Genomic DNA, 22,740 nt, shown 5'->3' on the forward strand with positions numbered 1-22,740 from the left:
TCAAGACGGACTGATTTCTCCTTGGCTGGAATCTGGGCTGTGGCGCCCCCACGCAGCCAAGCCGGTCTCCTATTGAACCATTTCGACGCTTGGAAGCGGATGCCCGCCGAAGACGACCTATTTGGGAAGCGAGATCGGGGTTTGGTTGCGAAGTTGGGGACAGGTCTTAATTAATAAATGGCCGGAGCTTGGATGCCCATCATGCGCAGGCGCTGGATTCTGTTCTTTGAACAATCATACTTGACCAAACTTTGAAATTCCAGAGACAAGAGAGAGAGAAAGACTGTCAAAATGGTTACCACTTCGTTCAAACTCAACAATGGCCTGGAGATGCCCGCTGTTGGTCTTGGTATGTCTCACCCACCTTTTGAGAGGGGCCAGCATCGAAATGGCGGGGGAGGGGCAATTTAGACAGCGAGCAAGGCTAATCGAACTCCCAACGGTTTGCAGGAACATGGCAGTCCAAGGCTGGTGAGGTTCAGACGGCAGTTTCGTACGCGCTCCAAAACGGTTACAAGCTCGTCGACGGAGCTTACTGCTATGCCAACGAGGACGAGGTTGGCGAGGGCCTCAAGGAGGCTTTCGCGGCGGGCGTGAAGCGTGAGGATGTGTTTGTCGTGACCAAGGTGTGGGCGACGTACAACACTCGAGTTGAGGAGTGTCTGGATAAGAGCTTGAAGAGCCTGGGACTGGATTACGTTGACTTGCTGCTGGTGGTGAGTACAGCTATATATGCAGGATGGTTATTATGGACGCTGGCTGACATGGATGGTTCAATAGCACTGGCCCGTTCTGCTGAACCCCAATGGTAAGTGCAATCACTTAGATTCACCTCCAAACATACTAGGATGGTTCAGATGGTCTAATTCTATTTCAAATACAGGCAACCACGACAAGTTCCCTACCCTGCCCAACGGCAAGCGAGACGTCATCTGGGACTACAACCATGTCGATGGTTGGAAACAAATGGAGGCTGTCCTCAAGACAGGCAAGACCAAGGCTATTGGTGTCAGCAACGTATGTGCTCCCTCGCCATTTGCGTTGATCATTTGACAAGAGCCTGGCTAATAGGTTGAAAACAGTACAGCAAGAAATACCTCGAACAGCTCCTCCCTCACGCCACCGTTGTCCCCGCCGTCAACCAGATTGAGAACCACCCCAGCCTCCCTCAGCAGGAGATTGTTGATTTCTGCCGAGAAAACGGTATTCACGTCATGGCCTATAGCCCTCTGGGCAGCACGGGCAGCCCTCTGATGACCGCTGAGCCCGTTGTCAAGATTGCTGAGAAGAAGGGAGTTTCTGCTGGAACTGTCCTGCTCAGCTACCACGGTATGTCTCCTTTAGCATCCCTAGTTATATATTTTAATCGAAAGCGTACTTACTCTTGTATGCAGTGAGCCGTGGCAGCACAGTGCTGGCAAAGTCGGTTACTCCCGCTCGCATCAAGGCCAACCTGGAGATTGTCGCCTTGGACGAGGAGGATCTGAAGCTGCTGAATGACTACTCGGACGATTTGACTAGCAAGGGCGAGCTCAAGCGCTACGTCTATCCGCCATTCGGCATCGACTTTGGCTTCCCTGATAAATCATAGACTTAATAGAATGGAGGAATGGTTACAATTGAATTCAATTAGCATATATACAGCCCGTGTTATTATTTTACATTTACTCTCCTCTTGAAACTCTCCCACCTGCCATGTAATCGTAAACTCGTTTCAATTCCCGCCCTTTTTTTTAATGGTAGTGAAATGCTATTATGACATGTCTACAACAACCTTGATTACCAGCTTGCCCTCTCCATCCTTGACCTTGCCCGCCATCTCAAACGCACTCTGAACCTGGTCAAGGCCCTTGAAGCGGTGTGTGACGAGTGTTTGCAGATTGGGCAAGCCCGCTGGCTTGTTCGACAGCATCTCAATCGCCGCGGGATACGTGTTGGCGTATCTAAAGACACCGACAAGATCGACCTCCCGAAGGGCCGCCGCAGACATGGGCAGAGTGAGAACGGGAGTGCCCATGCCAATAATCATGACCTTTCCGCCAGGTTTCGTGGCCTATTGGATGTCAGAAACAAAGTACAAAAGACAGCAAATCAATCAAGTGTACTTACGTAGATTGCGCTCTGCAGGCATGATTCCACACCAGTGCACTCATACACGGCGCCAACCTCGCCGACCTCCTTGCCATTCACCTTGACGCTCCTGGCCTGCTCCGCGACCTGCTGCGCATACGCCAGCTTCTCGTCAATTGTCTGCGGCCTTGCCAAGGGCACGACGAAGCCCGCATCTGCGAAGCCGTTGTTGACGGCGAAGTCGACGCGGTCCTTTTGGATGTCGGCGATGACGACAGCGGTGGCGCCGTTGGCTTTGCTCACGGCTGCGGAGAGAAGACCAACGGCTCCGGCGCCGAAGACGAGGACTGTGGATTCGGAGGTGAGGTTTGCGCGGCGATGGGCGTGCATGGCAACGGAGAGAGGCTCGATGAGGGCTCCCAGATCAAGGGGGATAGTTTCGGGGAGTCTGTTTGTACACGCCTCTTGTCAGCTTGTTTCAAGATATCCCCATGAACACAGCGTATTCATATCAGAAGCAGATATTCATATGTAAAAAGAGAAGCTATAGAAACATACTTGTGGACCCATCGCGCAGGGTGGTTGATTCTCTCCTGGAGCGTTCCCTGCATGTGAGGAAACGCCTTGGCCGAGCTCCTAAACTTCATGCCTCTGCAGATGTTGTATCTTCCACTGCTGCAGTACTCGCAGTCTTCACACGGCAGGCCGACTTCGAGCGCGACGCGATCGCCCGGCTTGAGGTTGGAGACGCCAGATCCCACGGCGACGACGGTGCCGCTGGATTCGTGGCCCAGCGTCAACGGCTCGCGCACGAGGATGTCGCCATTGCGGAAGTGGCCAAAGTAGTGGAGGTCGGAGCCGCAGAGGCCGGTGGACTGGACGGTGATTTGGACCTCGTCTGCGGAGGGAGCTGGGAGACTGCGCTCTTCCTGTGGTGTGGACGGGTCAGCTTTTGCTTTGGGCTCTCTTTCGCTCTTGATCTGGCCAGTGTATAGAATCATGCATTGGGTCACGTACAAGGCGGAGATCCTTCTCGCCGTGTAATACGGAAGCTTTGACGGTTTCGACAGACATGTTGGGAGGTCAATCAATCTGGGAGAGATGGTGCTTGGGCTCTGGTCTGGAACTGAAGCTGTATCGACACAGATGGATGTAGGACGTAGAACTACGGAGCTTCCATGCGATTGATGGAATCGAGAGCCCCCCCATTTAAATCCTCTACCCAAACTAGCCACATTCCCAATACCTCGTCTCATGGCACATCAATACCCATCAGATGCCCAATACCCAATGACATAACAAAAATCACACCAAGCTCCGATATCGAACGCAGTAAGCAAACAATTCTCCGTTCCAAGTAACACGATCCGGCCTTTTCCCCAAACCGTCGGCAAGCTAAAAACTCCACACCCCAAGCCGGTCCCCCTCGAGACCATTAAATCGAAGCCGAAATACTAGAGAAACAGAAACGTGGAGAATGGCTTGGCTGCCACAGTGGTTCCGCATCGGCAACAGTTGCCGGAATAGGTGCGTCGGTTATTGAAGAATCGCGGGGCAGCTTCGAAATTGCCCCTCCATTCACAGCGTCACTCTATAATACCCTATAATTTGTCCGTTGGGAGTCGGTTATTGCTCCCATCTTTCGGCATCTGGTTTTCTTCATTTCAGATTACTGAATCCCCTTGTTCGTCCTGTTGTCCTATTTTTCCGTCAAGTTTTAATTTCAAAAATGGCTTCCATGTTCTCTCTCGAGGGCTCGACTGCGCTCGTCACTGGTGCTACCAGAGGCATCGGTCAGGCTGTTGCCATTGGGCTTGCCGAAGCCGGCGCAGATATCGTATTGATCCAGGTAAGGAAGATGGGCTGATTGCGGTGAATCAATGGCTCAATTGATTTGCGAGAGAGCGAGAGGAGAGGAAGTTTGAGCTAACGCAGCCGATGCAGAGAGACACCACGTCGACGGCGACAAAAGAGGCCGTCGAGAAGACTGGTCGCAAGGCATGGATCTTCACGGCTGATCTTGCTGTGCAAGAGCAAGTCGCAAACATTGCCAAGGACGTCACCGCCGCCGGCCACAAGGTCGATATTCTGGTCAACTGCGCCGGAATCCAGAGGAGGCATCCCTGCGAGGAGTTTCCCGACAACGACTGGAACGATGTGCGTACTGCTGTCTACTGCCACTGATTGCCCCGTTGCGAGCAATTGCTAGGATTGTATACCCATGGTATACAGAACCAGAGAAAGACGTATACTAACGCGGCCTCTGAATGCAACAGGTTCTGCAAGTCAACCTCAACTCCGTCTTCACCCTCTGCCGCGACTTTGGCCGCGAGATGCTCTCCCTCCCCGTGTCTGCCGCCACCGGCCGCCGCGGCAGCATCATCAACTTTGCCTCTCTGCTGACCTTCCAGGGCGGTTTCACCGTCCCCGCCTATGCGGCGTCCAAGGGAGCCGTGGGCCAGGTGACAAAGTCGTTTGCCAACGAGTGGACGTCCAAGGGCATCACGGTCAACGCCATTGCGCCGGGATACATCGAGACGGAGATGAACACGGCGCTGCTGAACAACCCGGAGAGGCTGGCGAGCATCAGCGCGAGAATCCCGGCGGGCAGATGGGGATCGCCCGAGGACTTTAAGGGGACAGCAGTGTATCTCGCGAGCAAGGCGAGTGCGTATGTGAGCGGACATGTTTTGGTGGTGGACGGTGGATGGATGGGACGGTAGAGGATCTTGTATACTTGAATGATATCTAGCTAGGGTTTGTAATAAAAGATTGGTTTCCTTGTCAGCGATGGATACGCATTATGTGGAAATGTATAGCTCTCTAAATGCTGTAGGTTGCTCCTTGGTTAATTGATTTGGAATGTAGCACCAGTCTCTCTGGTCTGTTGCCCAGGCAAAATGACCACTGGACGCATACCAACAGGAAGGATAGAATCACACCAACACGAGGCAATAGAGCCCCTACTTCCAGATGGAATTAAAAAAAAAATTAAAATTCTATTACTTGTCCAGCTATTTCATCCCACCCGTCTCTTGTCATGCCGGTTGACGTCTAATGATCATCTAGACCCATCTAGATTTTACTGCCTGCGCCGTAGAAAACAAGAACAAAACCATCAGCAGCTATGCATTAAAAAGCCACAGAGACTTTAACCCAGATATGACGCGTCGTAATTATTGAAAAAAATGTCTCTTTTTTTCCATGTGTGTTTCTCGTGTGTTTGTGTATTTCATAGGGGGAAGAAGAGGGAGAGGAAGGGGATTTAGTGTGATTTACTTTTGCCTCCTTCGTAGTAATGGGCCATTTGCAGGCCTGCTCGTCGGAATCCGCACTTGACGTAGAAGCCCTCGTTGGCGTCGCTGCAGTCGAGGATACTCTTGTAGCAGCCAATCTTTTCGGCGACGAAATCGAGGGCCTGGATGAGTCGAAGGCCCAGCTTCTTGCCCTGCTGGTCCTTGGCGACGGCAATGTCCTCGATGTGGCCGACCTTGCCCAAGCTGTGGATGCTGGAGAGGAGAAGGAAGGGTTAGCTGCATGTGATTGAGGGCCTAGGGGATCAGGGGCATTGGGGAAAGCGGCAACGCACAACTTGTGCTCGACTATCAAGGCGCCAGTGGCCACGACCGAGTTCTTCTCGCGGTTGGTGTCTTCTATGACAATGATGTAGTAATCCTCGCGCGCCACCATGTTGTCGTACTGCTTCTGGAACTTCTCCTCGCTGATGTCGCCGACCGTGGTCAGCACTCGCAGGCAGTCGAGGAAGCCCGAGTCGTAGTCGGAGCGGCGAAGGGCTCGCAATTGGTAGCCCTGAGGCAAGGAGGCGGAGACATCTGGAGAGATGAGGGACTCGGAGAAGAGGCCATCCTGAGGGGTGGTGACGGTGATGGGAGGGATCATTGCGGGAGACATGTTGTGTGTGGGTGTTTGGATATGAAGGATCGGTCGAGGAGCCAGCGTGACTGAGGAGAAGAAGAGAGTTGGTTTAGAAGAGGAGAAGCTTCGTCGATCGGGGAGAGGAGAGTTGGTGTAGCTTCGTGCTAGCGTCGGACAAGGAGAGGTGGGTTAATTCAATTGAATTTAATCAATCAATCGATCAATCAATCAATCAGCCAAATCGGCGGAGGCTCGAAGGCGTCGTGTGTTCGTAGACGGAAGCGAGCTGGAACAAAGGCGCGAGAAACGAAACGAATGAAGGGGTGGACGAAGAGACGGAATGACACGAAGAGACGGGAAGTTGGAGATGCGAGTTTGACGGCGATGCGTTTGGAATTCACACAATGTTAAATAAACCGCAAAGGCCCCAAAGATAAAAGCCAAAAGCAGTCCGCTAGACTCCGTGCAGGGCGAGGCTGACACTGACGCCGCATTCGGGGGGTGTGCGAATCAATCCAAATGAAAATGACATAGGGAGGATATTCTTTTGGCTTGTGGCTGATGCACATTGTATGAGGATCTTATGCACCCTTTTTTGGAGGTGGGGACTTGGAGGGCATGACCATGTGGTGCTTGCTAGCAGTGAGAAGTGGACGGTACATGTGCCTTCCAGGGGGGTTTGTGCCCCTGAACGGAGCTGAGGTCACTGTGCGGCGCGGTGCTTGGGGGGGATTCAGCGGTGCTGCGTGGTGGGTTCTAGCGCGGGTTGGCCCCTGAAGATGTACCTACAGTAGCCACTAGCGATAGGGGGGGCGTGCACCTCGTAAAAATTGCACTCGACACTGTTAATTCTTGTACAGTATGTTCGTTCTATCTCTTCTCCTGTCTCCCTCTGTATGAAATGTTACAAGTGATATCGTCATCATCATCTTATAGCATCCAGGCCGTAATCCGTGCTACGGAGCATCGTCTTGTATGGCCTACTGTTGGATTCTCGGGCTGCTGCGCCTCCGCCTCAGCAGCAAGGTCCCGCAGCCACTAGAAGCGGGCGATTGGCGCATGCTCCAGGGCATTGGCTGGGGCTGGGCCTGAGCTACACAAGACGGGTGGCTCCTCGTGTTTATTCTTGGAAACGGCGTAAATTGAATCTTGCATGGCGCCGTCCTTGTCTTTTGGTGCTGTACCTGTTTTGGGGCGTGCAAAGTGGTTCCTGGCAGAGGGTGCAACAAACTCCCGGGAGGCGTGCCGGACAGGGCCGAGATCAATGATGTCGCGATTTGGTTGTTGGAGGTTACAGAGACAGCAGCACCCACCTTGTCTAGAAGAGGCAATAAATTCGACATTCACATTTGATAGCAAAGGAACGAGTAAATGGGTAGAGAGATGGTATTGGACGTAATCATGTCTCACGTGGCGGACACACTGTCATCAATCTTATCTTGTCCGTTTGTCTCGGTCACATGAAGAGAATTCCCACACGGCAAACTCAATTTCTATAGCCTCAGTCTTGTGGGTATTTGCATTTCTCTTCTCTAATCCACTCAGCAGCAGCAAGCCCTACCAGTCAAATGGGCTCAAGGCATCGTTATAGTAATCGTCTCCCTCATCCTTCCACTCGTCGTCATCATCGTCCATACTACTACCACTATATTCTTGCTCTTCCCTCTGTTCCTCCTCCTCATCCTCAAAGAGCATCTTGACCTCTGGGAATCGAGTCATCAGACTTCGGTACGCCTTTCTCCTCTGCTCCGGCATGTCGCCATTGCGGTTCTTCGTCACAGCAGCGGCAACGAGGCCACTTGCCATCAGCGGTAACACAAACGGTACTGCCAATCCTCCAGTCGCTGCCGCAATCAGCAGAGGATCTATATTGGGAGCACCTCGTCGTGAACCTTCAGCCTGCTCCGACCTAAGCTTGCAGAGCGCTCGATAAACCTGTACACATCTTGTGCGTAAGGCTGGACCCATGACCAAGAAGGCGAAGATGACGGCAAAGTCAACATCTTCCCAGTGCATCCTCATGTACTTCCAGCCCTGGCAAAGTGGCCGAAAACCTTTAAAATTCATTAGCATTGAAACTTGGCTCCTTCACCCAAGGGTATGCTTACACTCGTGGCATTTCTTCAGAGCGTCATACTGCCCGTCTCCGAGTCCAATCACGTCGATGGCGATAATCCTTCCAAGGTCATAATTGTCCAGGCCCGGGCGAGCGTATCCGCGTCCTTGGGCCGTCATGGTCCAGTAAGTCCCAGTCGCTATTTTGCTCCTCAGCGTTAGATTCCGATTATCCCAAATCGCCTTCTCAACCAGGCAGAGCGCCAGACGAGAATCGGCATCCCAGGAGCCGAACACTGAAGGAACAGCGGACACATCCTTGCTCTCGCCAGGAATGAACTTGTTTGGGGCATCTCGCATCCTAAAGGGGGAGTCGGGGCCACGGTAAGTCTTGAGCAAGATGCCATAATATTGTGTGAATTTTGGAGCTGGTTTCTCAGCCCCGGCCGATGATGAAGTCTGGCTTGCTGATACTGTTTGGCTTGCTGATACTGTTTAAGAGAAAGGAAACAAGATTAATGGCCAGGTTCCGTGTCTAGGTGGATTGATGGTTGAATGATTGTTCACAAACCTTGAGAGATGAGCAAATGGATGGCTTGGTTAATCCATTCAACCATGAGAGGCCCAGTCACTTCCCAGAGCCGCACCGCCTCGCATTTGATCCAAAAAGCCGTGCGGACAAGGCGCATGAGCACATAGTCCAGGATTGCTGTGGCCTGGCTCTGTGGTTGTCGAGCTCCCGTACGGGAAGATCCGCTGCTGTTGGTGTAGGTGCTGTTATCATCTGCACCGATAATTCTCTTGAGCCAGGCTGGGACTCCATCCCATGCGTCCAGCGCCCCGTGCTTCAGATCAAACACCAGCGAGGTCAGCCAGGCCAACACAGGGACCAGACATAGATTTCTCCATATGATATACCGCTCTGGCCACAGGATGAAGATGAACGTCACAACAGATACAGTGATGACTGCCTGACGCTTTGCGGCTGCCCTATTCTCAGCCAGGGCGTTCGCATTGGCTACAGGCATGTTTGAAGAATGGCGGGCCGCCTAGTGAGTCAGTCAGCATACGAACATGGAGGATCAGCGATCATGCATGAGGCGGTGTCTCACAGTGCTCTGCACGATAATGCTCGATGTCTTGGTGTGTGAATCAAGAAAAGAAAAAGAATGAAAACGAATGTCGACGGTTTATAAAAGAAAATCGAATGAAGAAAAGAGGATGCAACTCCCCAGCGTCGCCTATGAAATATCGGCGAAGCTGCGTCGAGTCACCTTTGGATCGCGGGGTTCTGCCCACACCGTTACCAAGTGGTGATCTTACAAGTTGATGCCCTTTCTCTCAAATCACCAAGCACCACAGGTCTGGCATCAGTTGGGCTGCGCCTTGCAGCAGAGATTCGGTCAATCAGTCAAAGCCCTCGGCCGGATGCTGGGGACGGTCGCTTGCAGGCGAATGAATTGCAGTCGCTTCTCTATCTTATGCCCTCTATTATACTCCCTACATGCAGCCGGTCAAGCATCTCATGCCTCAGCGGTGGGCCGCATGCACTCCATGCCTGTAAGCTGGTTCCAAAGCCAGCCAACCAGAGTCGCCAGGGTTCCGCCTCACCCTGCATCAACACGTGTAACGAAGCTGTAGGTGAACGGAGCTGGCTCAAACGCCTCCACTCCGTCTGTCTGCCAGCGGATTGCTATGCTACAGGGGATCTAGAACAAGGTGCACGTATGACTCTGACTACCTGTACATGTATGCATCTATGGCGACGTATGACCCCACAAACCACATCACATACTTGTACCCATTCATCAACTTACAACAGATCCATCAGTTTATCGGAACACTGGGGAATATTGGTACCAAAATTTTCGGGAATAGTCTAGCACGCACGCGACTTAATCAGCAAGCATTCGGATTTGGACCCTTCACACCGCATCAAGAGCTTACCTGGAGAATCAGCGTGCCATCCTCTACGACACACTCGTTATAGGTGGAGTGCTTCAGCTGGCCCTTGTCGACGATGCGAAAGACAACAGTCGCCTTGTCAATGACCTCGTTAAACCCCTCATACAGCATGTCATCCTCGCCGAATTTCTGGTACTCGAGGTACTGCACCAGGGCCTCGTAGTACATCTTGAGAAACATGCCCAAGTTTCTCTCCCAGCTATCTGGAGCGTCTTTGGCGGCGCTGAGCTTGTCAAAGACCTGCTCAAATTGCGGTACTACTGTGATTTCCTTCTTGAGGATCTCGCTGAGTTTTGTCTTGATTGATTCTACCTCGGTGTCCCAGTCATTTCTGATGGCTGCGCGAGCAACAAAGCTCATCGGCCGGTGACTGGCCACGGCGGCGCTGGGAGCTGCATTGAGAGCGGCTTCGAGATTCTCAAGGGAACAAGCGTAGTCAATGTTGGTGCCTAGACAGCCCTCTCGAAAGAGAATGACCAGCTGTCCCGTGGGAGAGACTTCGCATCCGCAGTAGGAAAACTTCTTGTCTTGGTCCAGATCCATGGTGATGGTCTGGGCCGAAGCAATCGTGTTGAGCTCGGCCTTGCCCTCTTCTCCATGACTGCCGATGAAGCGATCCAGCTGATACAAGACGCCATCAATATAGCTAATCGAATTAGCTCAACTTCTGAAATAAGGCGGTGCTAACATACGCGGCAATCATTGAGCCAGGCGATTCTGTCGCATAGCCTTCCTGAGCATATGCGCAGACCTGGTGGAGATTGATATCAATCTTCCATGGCGCGCCGAGCAGATCGGAGAGCTTCTTTTCATACTCGGCTCTCTTGTTCTCCCACTCGTCGCGGACTAAATAGATGTGGGCGGTCAAACTTTGCTCAATTCACAAAAAGCATACAATTCATATTCGGCATAAAAAGATGAAGATGCTCGAAATTCATACTCGGTTGGGAGGGCTGTGATGCTGAGAGGGGAGCTACTGACTGTTCTTGCGGACCGCGAGGGAGAACTTCTCGACAGGAGGAAGGCGACTCATGATGTCTATTTTTAAGAGCTGTACCCAACAACAAAGAATCAATACGAGGATATCCTCCTTCATCGGCGCCTTTATACTGCGGCGAGATACACAAACAGCGCCCCCTTTCACCTCGTCGATTCCGCCCACCTGTCCGCCTGCCCAGCCATTTAGTATTTCGACAGCATAAAATTCAGGCTAAACGACCAGCTAATGGAACGCCTCTTGGCCTGAGCGCATCGAAACCCGAGCCATGGCAAATCGAGACGAGCCCGGCGCGTCATTAGCGCCCTACGGCTGAGAGACCGAGGCGGTCTTTGTCTGGGCGAGACATGGATAAGGATGAGGTTCCTGTACAAGTATGCCTCGCTCTAGCTACCAGCAGGAGCCAGGAACATGATGAATAGTACCCCAATTGAAGATGAGAATGCATTCAAGCATTCATCTGGTCCTTTTGTTGTCGTCTTCTCTATTTTTCTCTACATCACGAGGGTAGTTTACGTCCTAAGATGGCACTGCCAAACCAGCGGAAACATGGCAAACCCCGGCAAGATATCCAATCAAATTCGCCCTGTCTATCTATCTGTCTGTCTGTCTGTCTGTCTGTCTGTGTGCCTGTCTGCCTGCTTGATGAGCTGAAAGAAATGTTGAGCTGTAACCTGGCCTGCATGAGTAAAAGGAAGGGAAGGCGGAAAGCAAAGAAAGCTATTAAAGGAGTTGGAGAAAACAAAGAAATCAACCAAATCCAATGTACCACATATGAACTCGATAACGAATCCAATGTATCACGTATGAACGCGATGACGAATCGTCTAGATTTTGGTCGAAGGCAGAAAAAAAGCGTGTATCCATGTGATAAATGCGTGGTTACACCTTGGTACTAGGCACAGGCACTGATGGGTATAAATAAGGCAGAGAACTCATCAATCATGCTAATGATAATTCCCAGAGCTTTAAAAGGCACTTGGACATTCTGCGAGCACTCAAATCCTTTGCAGATTATCTACCATGGAGGCCCATACCCAACAGTTTGGCCGCCAGAGGTGCGAGACAGAAAGGTGAGTCAAAACATTCAGAGCCACACAGCTTCTAAGGCATACCAGCATACTTCGGTCGTCTCTTATGCTAACAACCACATGTCAACAGGTCTTTGCACGAGATCACTGAATATTTCTGGCACAAGGAATCTGATGTGAATGCGTCGCTACACTATGTCGATAGTGTTTTTGATCGTGAAGTCGAGTGCCGGCGTCCTGACTGGACTACTACTTGTTACATGCTTGAAAGAGTGTACAACTATCGGGAGAAGATGATTGAACAACTTACGAACCTTGTTGTGGCTTGGTGCATAGCCATGGAAGAGCTCGCAAACGATAAGTCGAATTCGCAGTGGAAGGATGCGATAGAGCACAAGATGAGAGAGAGGATTGTGCTTACGCTTCGGGTGAGTTATTACGAGATGACAGGAGAAACAGAGAAAAAAAACAGAACTGACTGACCACTTGTGGTTGCTAAGAAACCCAAAGACATCCCGTTGCCTTCTATCACATTTTCAGACTCAACCAATGGCTTTGACCTCCACATCCCAATCACCAAGATGAGAAGTGATGCCAAAATCTATGTTCCTATGTTCAAGGCCATGCTGCTCTTGGCCTTCACCAGGAACGACGGCTGTCTCGTCATCTCATACTTGGTCACCAGCAGGACAGGTGGATCTACCAGGGCCCCTCCTCAGGACATCCATCAAGAAGAAAAAGAGACGGAAAACAAAGTTGCTGATTATTATTATAATGATAATAATGATAATAATGATGATGATGGGAAAATAGAAAGAGAAGGGGAAGGAAAAATAGAAAGAGAAGGGGAAGGAAAAAGAAAGGGGAAGGAGAAGGGGAAGGAGGTAGCAGTGGATACGCTTGCAGAGCGTAGATCGAGGAGATCGAGGCCCAAGCGAGGGGCCTTTTTCTGCGATGAATCGTTATTTCCATCCATGGATTTTATTAACCTAAATTCTTTGGATACCTCGTCGATGAGAGGGCAAAAAGCGCAGAGGCAGCGGCCGGGAAGCGCGTGAGGCCAGGTGAGCGACTGCACTGGACGGACGGTGATGCAGGTTGGTCAACCCGAATACTGAGAAGCTATTGAGGGTCTAGAAACAGCTTGTTTGGGGTCTTGCTGCGTATTTCAATGAGTAAATGGTAGATTGCTTCCTAATATCTTTTTCTTCCTCTCATATCCCCATCGCCAGTACGGAGTAGGAATACATTCTACTGCTGGTATTCGTTAAACGTTCATGATCTCTAAACTGGAATGTCTGTGCATCAATCACCAGCGTAATTGGTTTAGTGGTAAAATTCTCCGTTGCCATCCGAGCAACGTCGGGGAGCCCTGGGTTCGATTCCCAGATTACGCATTGGATTTTCTTTTTGCATTTCTTTCCTCTGCATAACCTTCGCAATTTATCTTCACTGGCGATGTTTTTTTTTTTACCACTTCTCCCACTGCTCAATCACTCTTGCAGTCACATCACTTGTGTCCAGTGTCGGTTTTATAACTCGTCTTGGATTTGTACCTTCTATGTAGACTGAGAGGCAAATATGCTCTACGTAGTATGAAGCCTGCTAAACAGCAATAAAGGACGATGAAACCCCCAAAATGACGATGAAATAGTCTCGATATGCACGCAAGCTGTTTGACTCGCGGCTGTAGTAAACTCAAATGCCCTCCCTCAACGGCTTTGTTGCCGTGAATGAATAAAACTCCAAGTGCCGACCCCTTTCCATTTCGCGCGTCAGGTAAACGTAGCAAGCCAGATTAAAGTTTCCTTGGGCGGGTGTGGGTGTCGGAATGCATCGATGATGGTACCAAAAAGAAATGCGACAGAAGCCAGCTCAGTGAAGAGCAGCGTTCAGCGGGTGGTTCTCGAAACGGTACCGAAAAGAAATGTGACTGAAAGCCAGCTCAGTGAAGAGCAGCATTCAGCAAGTGGTACTCGAAACGGGAGAGAAAAGAAATGCGACCGAAAGCCAGCTCAGTGAGAGCAGCGTTCAGTGAGTGGTACTCTAGGCGGTACCAAAAAGAAATCGATCGAAACCAGCTCAGTGAAGAGCAGCGTTTAGTAAATAGTACTCGAAACGGTAGAGAAAAGAAATGCGACCGAAAGCCAGCTCATTGAAGAGCAGCGTTCAGCAAGTGGTACTCTAGGCGGCACCAAAAAGAAAAGCCAGCTCAGCGAAGAGCAGCGTTCGGCGAGTGGTACTCTAAAGGGTACCCTCTCCGGCAAGGGGTTCCTTGCCTTTGTCGACAGATTGGGTGTTGCGAGGCTCAACATTTTCCTTGGTGGTGCCCTCAACGCCGCTTCCCGCAGCATCTTGAGCGTCCTTGGCGTCGTTGATCTTCTTGACCACATTGCCGGCCGCATCGGTGGGAAGGGGGGTAAGTCCATCCGCCTCCATCATGGCAGCCAAGCGAGCGGCTCGGCCTTCCTTCTTGCGTGGAACAGGAGCTAAACGACGAGGCGCTGTTAGCAAATGGTTGCAGGGGTGGCGATGTAGCAATAAACAGGGGAGGGGGGAACATTACCTCTGCCGTTTTCCTGGACATAGAAGCGACGAAGAAGCGCCACGGCCTCATCACGGCCCCAGCCACCCTCAATCTCAAAGCCTCGCTCAATGTTGCCGCCATCGCCGCCTCCAGGAGGGAACGAAGTGCCAAGGCTGCCGCCTCCAGATTTGGGCTGGGGATGGGCGCAAGCCGTCTGGCCGGGGGTGGAATTGGCATGGATGCTAAAGACTCCACCAGTGCCTCCAAACTTGTCGTTGACAGCACCAAAGTAGACTTTCTTGATGCCAACCTGTCGAAGGAGCGAGGCACACATGACACATGGCTCGACAGTGACATAGAGAGTGCTCTCTCGGAGGATGCTGCCATCCACGCGCTCTTGGAGCAGCTCCTTTTGGCCGTAGGGATAGAGGTGGCCCTTGCGGCCGTCCTCGTTGCCTTCGTCGGGGCGTCGCCACTCTGACTCAATGGAAGAAGTGTCAGACTGTCCGTCTCCCTTGACGATCTTCTTGGGTGGAAAGTTGGGCTTGAGGGAAGTGGTCTTGGGGACACCCGGTTTGGCAACCGAGAGCAGGGCAGCGAGGGCCATGAACTCTGCGTGGCGAGTTCCATTACGAGTGACGTTGGTGGCATTCATGCCACGGGCAATGACTTTGTTGTCGTGAACGACGACGCAGCCGACAGGAGTCTCGTTGGTGCGGAGAGCAAGTTTGGCCTGGAGCCGCGCAAACGGCAGATGGTTAGCGAATGTCGCCAGAACGAAGAGTTTTGTGACGCGAAGAGTTTTGTGACGAGGATGGAGAGATGGAGAGATGGCAGAGATGGCAGAGATGGGGAGATGGCAGAGATGGGGAGAAGGCAGAGATGGGGAGAAGGTAGAGGGGAGAGGTAGGAGATGGGAGAAGGAGAAGAGAAAAGAAAACTCACCATGTCCAAGGCCTCGCCGATGAACTTGAGATGCATGGCGCGCTCAGCGAGCACAGCAGGGTCGTTGAAGTCGATGCTGCCATCGTCTCCTGGAGCCGAAATCGGCTTGGCCACGGCAGCGACTCCCTCGTCGGTGCGCGCCACATTGAGGTTGCTCATCTGCTGAGTGAGGGCCTCAACATTGTCGTCAGTGCGCACCATGTTGACGCTGGTGATCTGCTCAGCGATGGCCTCAGCCTTGGCGTCAGTGTGCGCCACGTTGACGCTGGTCATCTGCTCAGTGAGGGCCTCAACCTTGCCGTCAGAAGGCTGCTGCTGCTCCTCGTGCTCCTCGTGCTCCTGGGCGACGCCTGCAGCGGCCAGCGGCATGCTGCTGACGGTGGGAATAAACATGTTGAGGCTCATGGTGGACGAGTCGTTATAGAAGTCCTGGTAGTACTCACTGTCGTCACTGTCGGGAGTATCTGCTGCTGCCTCTGCTTGGTGGTCGCCGGCGTTGGAGTTGTTGTCTTCCTCAGAATCTTCGATGAGGAGGGAAGTTTCAGGAGTGTTGGGAGGGGCGGGAGGAACAGCTTGTCCCTCATCCACTTCCTCTTCGTCAGAGCTGTCGCCAGCTGGCAAGCCGCGACGGAACCACTTGCGCAGGGCCCGTTTGGCACCTGCCAGGCTAATTGACTTGACACCCGAGGCGGCCATAATGGGCTAGGGGCAGTGCTGGTGAATGGTGAATGGTGAATTGCAGTGAAGAGCGCCGTGCTAAGGTCCCTTGATGGGGATTTTTGTCTTTTTTTGAAAATAAAAATTTGTTATTCCCTCTGAATGAAAGAGAGAATGAGAGAGAGAATGAAAGAGAATGAAAGAGAATGAGGAAAAATTTCGATGTGGTCGGTTTGCCTTTTGGGGGGGCTTCTCTCCTGCTCCTTCCTCGAAGCCCGTAACCCCTCACGGTGTGACCGCTTTTTCTGCTTGGGTCACGGAAAGAGCTGCTCTGGCCTATTCTGCTTGCGAGAATATGACGACAGGAATATGCCGTATAGTTGTAGAGAGAAAGACGATAGTGCGCCTATCTTCCACGCTGATGCTTAAGACGGCAGAAGAGAGCCTGTGGAGAAGCAGGGGCCTTGCTCTGTGACCCTATTGCGAAGAGAAGAAATGCCTTGTGCGCGTATCAGCTAGTGTTTCTTCTTCGAAAACATAAAGATAGTGACCAGGATGAAGAAAAAATAGGCTCTTTGCACACCTTGTTGCCCTTGCGAAGCAGGTCAGAAGCATCTGCAGCCCTCACGACTACCGTGGTTTAGCCTTCCCGCGGGAAACTGAAGAGTAGCGAGTGAGAGAAGAGAAGGGTTCTTCTGGCGGGCCTCTTGATGAAAGGCGGGCGCTCGCAATTTTGAAATGCGAGGGTTATAGTCGATATAGTAGATGTAACGGTTCAAGGAAAAAGATGGTTGATGAGAAAATAAAGTGCTTGGTGGTGTTGTTTTTATTTTCCCATCGTGCTTCGAGGTGAGATGCGAAGGTTGGCCAAGGCTTTTTTATAGCGTCTGAAATTCTGCCGCACCGTTCTTCACTGGAAGGCCCGTGCACCAATCAGATAGGATGACTAAGCACGTTATCGCCCGACCACGCACCTCCAAAAAAAGGCCTGTAGCTGTGAATCACGAACATCAACAGCCTCACTACCCAAGTTCCAGAAGTACATAAATGCTATCTTAAAGAGAAAAGAAGAAGAAGGAAAGAGAAAAAAATTCAAACAATCACTGCCTATATTTATCCGTCTCTAATGACAGATAGGGGGAAGGGGGGGGAGGGAATATGCAGATGTCATAACACAGATTGAGAGCGAAAAGAAGATTAAAAAAAATTCTAGGCTTTTGGCCTAGTAGTATTTTATTTTGAAAACTTGGCCAAATGGCTAGTTTGGATCCCACGCTATGCTTTATGATACACCAAATGGGCGCATGGAAAATCAAATCCTGCCCAGCACTATAAAAAACACCAATTCTATCCAGGCAAAAGGGTATCGCTAGCCAGTTGGCTTGTAGAAAAAACACGTGGTTGAGATGCCCAAAACTCTCCAAACATCCTCCGCATCTGCGAGAATGCCTTTTCTAGCTCATCAAGGGGGCAACAACGGCCGAAGCCATGGCTCCGTTGATGTAAGAAGAGTAACGGGAGGAGAGACGAGACAACAAGTGTCCCGACACCAAAGGTTGGTCTTTCCGTAGGTGAGGAACCTCCACCCGCTGGTAATCCTCTCTGGATCTTGGACTCGACATTGTCGACATTATCGATGGTGTCGCGAAAGACGCCTTGGTTCCTTGGAGGATCGAAGAACGTTGGAGGCCGGACCTTATCGCGAGAACAATCGAAGCGAAAGAGAACACGGCAGAAAACCCAACCATGCTTGCGAACGTGGCGCCAATCAACAAGGCACCCAATATCGCGGCAGTGGTCTGTGTAGTATGGACTTGGCGGAGGCTTGTAACCAGAGCAACACGGGCGCCAATGGCGCGAGTATCCTCCATAGACGAACTCGCCTGTTGGAGAAGGGGCGACAGTGGTTGAATTCCGCTGTCGCTCCGAGATGCCATCGATTGCTGGTGTGCTGCAATTTCGCCACGAGGTTGCTGAGCACGCAGGCTGTTGTGATTCCCGAGATCCTCGAGGATTCTAGCATCAGAAACGCCAGGCCACGCAAGCGCGGTAGACGATGCACCTGATCCAAGGGCCATAGTATCCTCGCCAGCAGTTGCATATGCGGGCTGGACATTGGACGATTCACCAAATGATATTTGCAAACCGCCAGGCGAGGCTTTTGGAATTACACTGCGGCTGACGACAAGTTCGGGTTGGGCCTTGAAAAGTGTTAGCTGGGCCGAGAGGTGAGCGGTAGGCACAGTGGCATCGCATACCCTCGCGGGTGACTCTTCCGAGCCCGTCGAGAACTGGTCTGAATGGTTCGTGGCAATCGCCAACGTAGAGGCCGCGGGCGCGACGGAGCGTTCGCTTGAGAATTCCTGTTTGCCCGAGTTAGTCGTCTTTAGTTGCGAGAAAAGGACAGCAACTGCTATTGCGGCATGACATACGGTTCGGAAATCGTCGGCTTGGCCGGGTGATAACCAAGATGTATAACCAGCTGATGTTTCCTTTTTTCCAAAGTTAGTCACCGTCTTGCAACACGGCGGATGGGTAGTCCAGCAAAAACGTACACTTGCGATTCTTCCACGTTCAGTTGGTGATGGGTTGTACGATGAATCTTCTTGTATGTCCTTTTTTCAAAGTTAGTCGCAATTGCGCAAGCTAGCCGAAGAGAGGAGAGGGAGAGAAAACGTACGCCGCGGAACTGGAGCGCGGTGCTGCTTGATGGGCTCGTGGTAACATCGACTGATGTGCCCTTTTTTCGAAAGTTAGTCTCGACTCTGCACTCTAGTTGATGGATGTGGGCACGTACACTTCCGTTGATCGCAATGGACACAATTCCAGATCCAGAAACATCTGAACGACCAGGTGGTGCCTTCCGAGGATGTCAGTCATTGTTCATCCAAATACAGAAAATGAGGATCAGGAAACATACGCTATTCGCAATCACTTCCATGCCACTTCCAGAGTCCATCCTAACAAGTATGGAACCACCAGGGGAATGAGCTATACGAACTCCACCTACCCAGCCGGTGGGAGGTATCACACTAATACCGGCCCGTGAATCCTCATCACGGTTGGCTACCGAGTCATGACCTGGATCATACCACGGCAGGCTCGTATTGGCAGCCGCAACAAGGCCAGTCTCCAGTGGAGACACTGGCTCACTTGTGCCGCTCCAGTCAGTCGCGAGCGTATGGCCATCGGCATCAAAGCCGTTAAAGAAGACCGTTTCGGATCCAGATGCCGATGCTTGGCTTGGGCTGAGCAGCCGCGTGGACGAAATCGGAACCATACGGTCATCCTCAGAGAAGCTGGACGAAGGCGAAAAGAGGTTAAAGTCGGTGTAGTTGTTGGCAGAGCCAGCGTGATTGTCTTGCATAAACGGAAGTTGCGGTGAGGTGGATTGTGACGAGAATCCCTCACGCTCCTCCAGGCCAGAAACGGCCAGGAGCTCTTGCTGTGACGCAGGCGTAAGCGCCTTGGGAGGCGAGGCAGACGAAGATGAGGCGGAGGATTGAGAAGAGGAGAAGTAGCCCTGGGGGTCGAGGAAAAAGTCGTAGTTGTCCTCCATCTCGGCGGGAGGGTACTGGATGAATTCTTCCCATGACTCAGTGATCTGATCAGTGGACTCGAGGCTGTCCAAGCCAGCAAATGTAAAGGTAGGGTCCATGCCAAGTAGTGACATTGGTATTCCCGGATTATCATCTAATTTAGAAATCGCCACAGCAGCGGCCACCGGCTTCTGAGGCGCTGGTGTCGCCGCTGCTGGTGGTGATGTGCGTGCCTTCTTTGCTGCTTTTGTTGTAGACTGAGGCTGGGTTTGAGAGGCGGAACGCTTCTTGTGGTCGGGGTCGCAGCGGATCTTCTTCCGCCGACAGCTGTCGCAAGCCTTGATGATGCGCATGAGATGTGCGTGATCGCGCTGCTCCTTTGTCTTGGAGCCTCGGGAGGCAGAGTCTGTGACATCCTCACCATCCTTGGTCATGATCTTCATACCGGGCAGGTTTGACAGATCAATCGCAGAGTAGCGAGCGACCAGATTGCTGGACTTTGAGGTTCTGCGGCTCTTGGAAATGGAAGAGCGAGAAGAGACTGAAGGAGATGCGGATGCCTGACTCCAGTCCAGTGTGGAGTTGACTGGAGATGTGTTGAAAGAAGAGGTGGCGATGGAGTTGACTGGAGAGGCTGCGACAGGGCTGGATGAGTAGTAGACGGGGTAGAATTTGAATGTCTGACCAGTGAGCTGCGAGTGCTCCAAAAAGTCGAGCGAGATGGTTGCCCGCTTCTCCTTGAGGGGCGCAGGGCCGGGAATGTAGGCGTTCATCATGTCATCGAGTTCTTGTGAGCCGAGCGCAGGGAAGAACTGAAGCTGAGCGCCGAGCTGAGGCTGGTAGACTGAGAAGCCCTGGGGGAGAGGGGCGTTGGAGGTGTACTGAGAAGCCATTGCTGAGGATGAAAGAGGCAGATTGAATGAAGTCGAAGAGTAAGGAGTCATAAAAGATCTCAAGGAGGACGTTGTAGCGAAGTTTGACCAGCCATGGGAGTGTAAGCCCACAATACACTTGGAAAAGCCCGTTGCGCGCGCGCGCCTTTGGGTTCTCAGAGTACTTACACAATTGAACGGCCAGAGCGGATGAGGTTTTATTAATTTGAGAGGGTTCTCTCTTTGATTTTAATTCTGATTCTGGGGGTTGAACGAATGATGAGATGGTTTGGTAGGAGGGTATTCGCAGCTGCGCCAAGTTTGCGAGCGGAGAGGGGGGGTCCTGGCGCGCTGGAGTCTGAAAGACTAGGTAATACTAAACAAAGAACCAAATAAGGCTTAAGCTATGAAGCTTGAAAGCTGGGTTTGATTATCGTCAAATCACTCGATGGTGATGAGAAAGAATAGGGTAGAGGAAAGATGAGCAAACGAAAAACGAGTTCCTCAGGCGTCGCCGGTCGGGAGTCATGACGGTATTTCACTGTCCGGCCTGGCGTTGCGAAAAAGCGGCTTTGGGGAAGGAGGCCCATGCGGCATAGTCTTAATCCTGACTCTTTCGGCGTGCTGGAAAAGGACTAGCGTAAGGCGCCCTCGGGGGCTCAGCTGGCCAATAGGGCTATGCTGAGGGATCCAGCGCCCCGCTGTTCTCGACGCTGATTGGTCAAAATCCCCCACCTGATGCGCCGTCCTGGGTGGGTCCTCGGCGAGAGCTTAGCGTCACTGATTGGCCAATGGCGCCCTCTGCGCTCGGAGCCACATGCAAGTGACTCAAACATGGGCTTGTAAAAGTTCCCTTTTCTGGCCTGGGATAGCTTCACTCTGAGCTTATCGGGGGTGCCCGGCCAGGTACAGACGCGGGTGGTGGCGCGGGTACAGAAACAGGCACGGGTACGGGCCTGATGGCGGCTCCGGCGGTGCTGGGTAGCGGTACTGGGGACTGGGCCTGTACCTGCACTGTACATGCTGTGATACCTTGATAGTTGATCTGACTCCTCATCCTGCGGCGAACATCCCACTCCCAAGCAGGCAAATATACCCCAGACTCGTCAAGCTTCTGTTAGTGTGAGTACCTGTGCTGTATCTAGATCTATAACTCTTCAGTAATGTACATGGGACTAGCAGCAGGATGACAAGCACTCTGGAGATTCACGGCCCAACGATGAAGCGAAAGGCTCTCACGGCAAGCGAGTAGATAAAGTTGATGTAGCTCCCCCATCTTCAACCCGTCTGTTTTTTTTTGGTTTTCCTCTCTGGAAGTTTTGGGCCACCAAATGTGCTCGTATGAGTCTTCAGGGTGGACACGTGCCGACGCCTCAAGCCCTTTATTCCAAGTCGGGCATTGACGCCGCTCACTTTTCATCTCGGTCTCGGTCTCGTCCACGTCGTACTGCGTACTAACAGGTGCTGACGCTGCCGTCTCTTTGGGTTCAAGGCTGCGCTACCCTGCAGCAAGTGAGATATTCGAAGTCAAGCCGAGCTCACAACTTGGATATCGGGAATACCCAATTGGCATCAATTTACCTCAGCTCTTGTCGTTTTGTCATTATCGGTACAATTCATCCGTCGAACATCCCACGACAATCGCTTCCCTAGCCGCAATGTCTTGTCTAGACTGTACGAGTACAGTACGAACCAAACGTATCACCACCGAATCCACTTGCTCAAGCCGATGTCAGCAATAGTGACACTGATGAGTAACGTCGAGTTCGAGCCCAACCAGACAAGACCCGTCCGTTATTCGTGTCCCCCCACCGATACGTCGAATCGAAATCGAACCACGTCGAGAGAAAAGAAATTGACCCCGAGATTAAGGAGATCATCTGAGCAACAGCATCACCGCTATGACCAACAAACCTGCTGCAGAGATCGCACAAGCAGACGCCCCATTCAGTCATCGTGTCCGGCCCCTCGAAATTGTCTTGGCAAGCGGCCACAATCAAGGCGGCCGGCGGGTTCGAGTTTTCCGGCGAGCTCGAGAAGGCTTAGACCAACCCCACTGGTGATCCTAAGCTGATCCTGACATGTCGTAGCGCAATCTGCATCACTCCGAAGCCGAACCCGAATACCCGTATCGAGGCGAGACGGGTCGAGAAGCATGAAAAATCAACAGAAGCCAATTGAGTGCTCCACAGGCGACTCGGCCGGA

At 51.9% G+C, this 22,740-nt stretch overlaps 9 protein-coding genes across 9 annotated transcripts; 3 read left to right on the plus strand and 6 right to left on the minus strand.

Annotated features, from left to right (window-relative positions):
• Nucleotides 1-291: 291 nt before the first annotated feature.
• Nucleotides 292-1,591, plus strand: TRIVIDRAFT_60444 (uncharacterized protein; the record flags this gene model as incomplete). The annotated part of the gene is made up of 6 exons (XM_014101456.1): nucleotides 292-349; nucleotides 451-716; nucleotides 781-808; nucleotides 884-1,017; nucleotides 1,083-1,329; nucleotides 1,395-1,591. The coding sequence occupies 6 exons, from the start codon at nucleotides 292-294 to the stop codon at nucleotides 1,589-1,591; spliced, it is 930 nt and encodes a 309-aa protein (XP_013956931.1).
• A 117-nt stretch (nucleotides 1,592-1,708) lies between these two features.
• TRIVIDRAFT_83861 (uncharacterized protein) lies at nucleotides 1,709-3,206 on the minus strand (the record flags this gene model as incomplete). Its single annotated transcript, XM_014101457.1, has 4 exons — nucleotides 1,709-2,053; nucleotides 2,110-2,518; nucleotides 2,629-2,999; nucleotides 3,088-3,206. 4 exons carry the CDS (start codon nucleotides 3,142-3,144, stop codon nucleotides 1,754-1,756), a joined length of 1,137 nt encoding a protein of 378 aa, XP_013956932.1.
• A 602-nt stretch (nucleotides 3,207-3,808) lies between these two features.
• On the plus strand, nucleotides 3,809-4,793 carry TRIVIDRAFT_150016 (uncharacterized protein; the record flags this gene model as incomplete). Its single annotated transcript, XM_014101458.1, has 3 exons — nucleotides 3,809-3,919; nucleotides 4,015-4,227; nucleotides 4,347-4,793. The coding sequence occupies 3 exons, from the start codon at nucleotides 3,809-3,811 to the stop codon at nucleotides 4,791-4,793; spliced, it is 771 nt and encodes a 256-aa protein (XP_013956933.1).
• A 542-nt stretch (nucleotides 4,794-5,335) lies between these two features.
• Nucleotides 5,336-5,970, minus strand: TRIVIDRAFT_28129 (uncharacterized protein; the record flags this gene model as incomplete). The annotated part of the gene is made up of 2 exons (XM_014101459.1): nucleotides 5,336-5,579; nucleotides 5,660-5,970. 2 exons carry the CDS (start codon nucleotides 5,968-5,970, stop codon nucleotides 5,336-5,338), a joined length of 555 nt encoding a protein of 184 aa, XP_013956934.1.
• A 1,533-nt stretch (nucleotides 5,971-7,503) lies between these two features.
• TRIVIDRAFT_53979 (uncharacterized protein) lies at nucleotides 7,504-9,029 on the minus strand (the record flags this gene model as incomplete). Its single annotated transcript, XM_014101460.1, has 3 exons — nucleotides 7,504-8,000; nucleotides 8,055-8,474; nucleotides 8,573-9,029. The coding sequence occupies 3 exons, from the start codon at nucleotides 9,027-9,029 to the stop codon at nucleotides 7,504-7,506; spliced, it is 1,374 nt and encodes a 457-aa protein (XP_013956935.1).
• A 785-nt stretch (nucleotides 9,030-9,814) lies between these two features.
• Nucleotides 9,815-10,999, minus strand: TRIVIDRAFT_28147 (uncharacterized protein; the record flags this gene model as incomplete). Its single annotated transcript, XM_014101461.1, has 4 exons — nucleotides 9,815-9,880; nucleotides 9,949-10,612; nucleotides 10,659-10,812; nucleotides 10,948-10,999. 4 exons carry the CDS (start codon nucleotides 10,997-10,999, stop codon nucleotides 9,815-9,817), a joined length of 936 nt encoding a protein of 311 aa, XP_013956936.1.
• A 987-nt stretch (nucleotides 11,000-11,986) lies between these two features.
• Nucleotides 11,987-12,831, plus strand: TRIVIDRAFT_201010 (uncharacterized protein; the record flags this gene model as incomplete). The annotated part of the gene is made up of 4 exons (XM_014101462.1): nucleotides 11,987-12,036; nucleotides 12,125-12,422; nucleotides 12,495-12,749; nucleotides 12,808-12,831. 4 exons carry the CDS (start codon nucleotides 11,987-11,989, stop codon nucleotides 12,829-12,831), a joined length of 627 nt encoding a protein of 208 aa, XP_013956937.1.
• A 1,670-nt stretch (nucleotides 12,832-14,501) lies between these two features.
• On the minus strand, nucleotides 14,502-15,260 carry TRIVIDRAFT_27743 (uncharacterized protein; the record flags this gene model as incomplete). The annotated part of the gene is made up of 2 exons (XM_014101463.1): nucleotides 14,502-14,915; nucleotides 15,105-15,260. Coding segments are annotated over 2 exons (570 nt in total), but the record flags the coding sequence as incomplete, so codon positions are not given.
• A 2,062-nt stretch (nucleotides 15,261-17,322) lies between these two features.
• Nucleotides 17,323-18,864, minus strand: TRIVIDRAFT_212970 (uncharacterized protein; the record flags this gene model as incomplete). Its single annotated transcript, XM_014101464.1, has 5 exons — nucleotides 17,323-18,324; nucleotides 18,382-18,486; nucleotides 18,556-18,615; nucleotides 18,679-18,738; nucleotides 18,804-18,864. The coding sequence occupies one exon, from the start codon at nucleotides 18,199-18,201 to the stop codon at nucleotides 17,578-17,580; it is 624 nt and encodes a 207-aa protein (XP_013956939.1).
• Nucleotides 18,865-22,740: the final 3,876 nt, after the last annotated feature.

Source organism: Trichoderma virens (assembly GCF_000170995.1).
Source record: "Trichoderma virens Gv29-8 chromosome Unknown TRIVIscaffold_6, whole genome shotgun sequence".
NCBI lineage: Eukaryota > Fungi > Ascomycota > Sordariomycetes > Hypocreales > Hypocreaceae > Trichoderma > Trichoderma virens.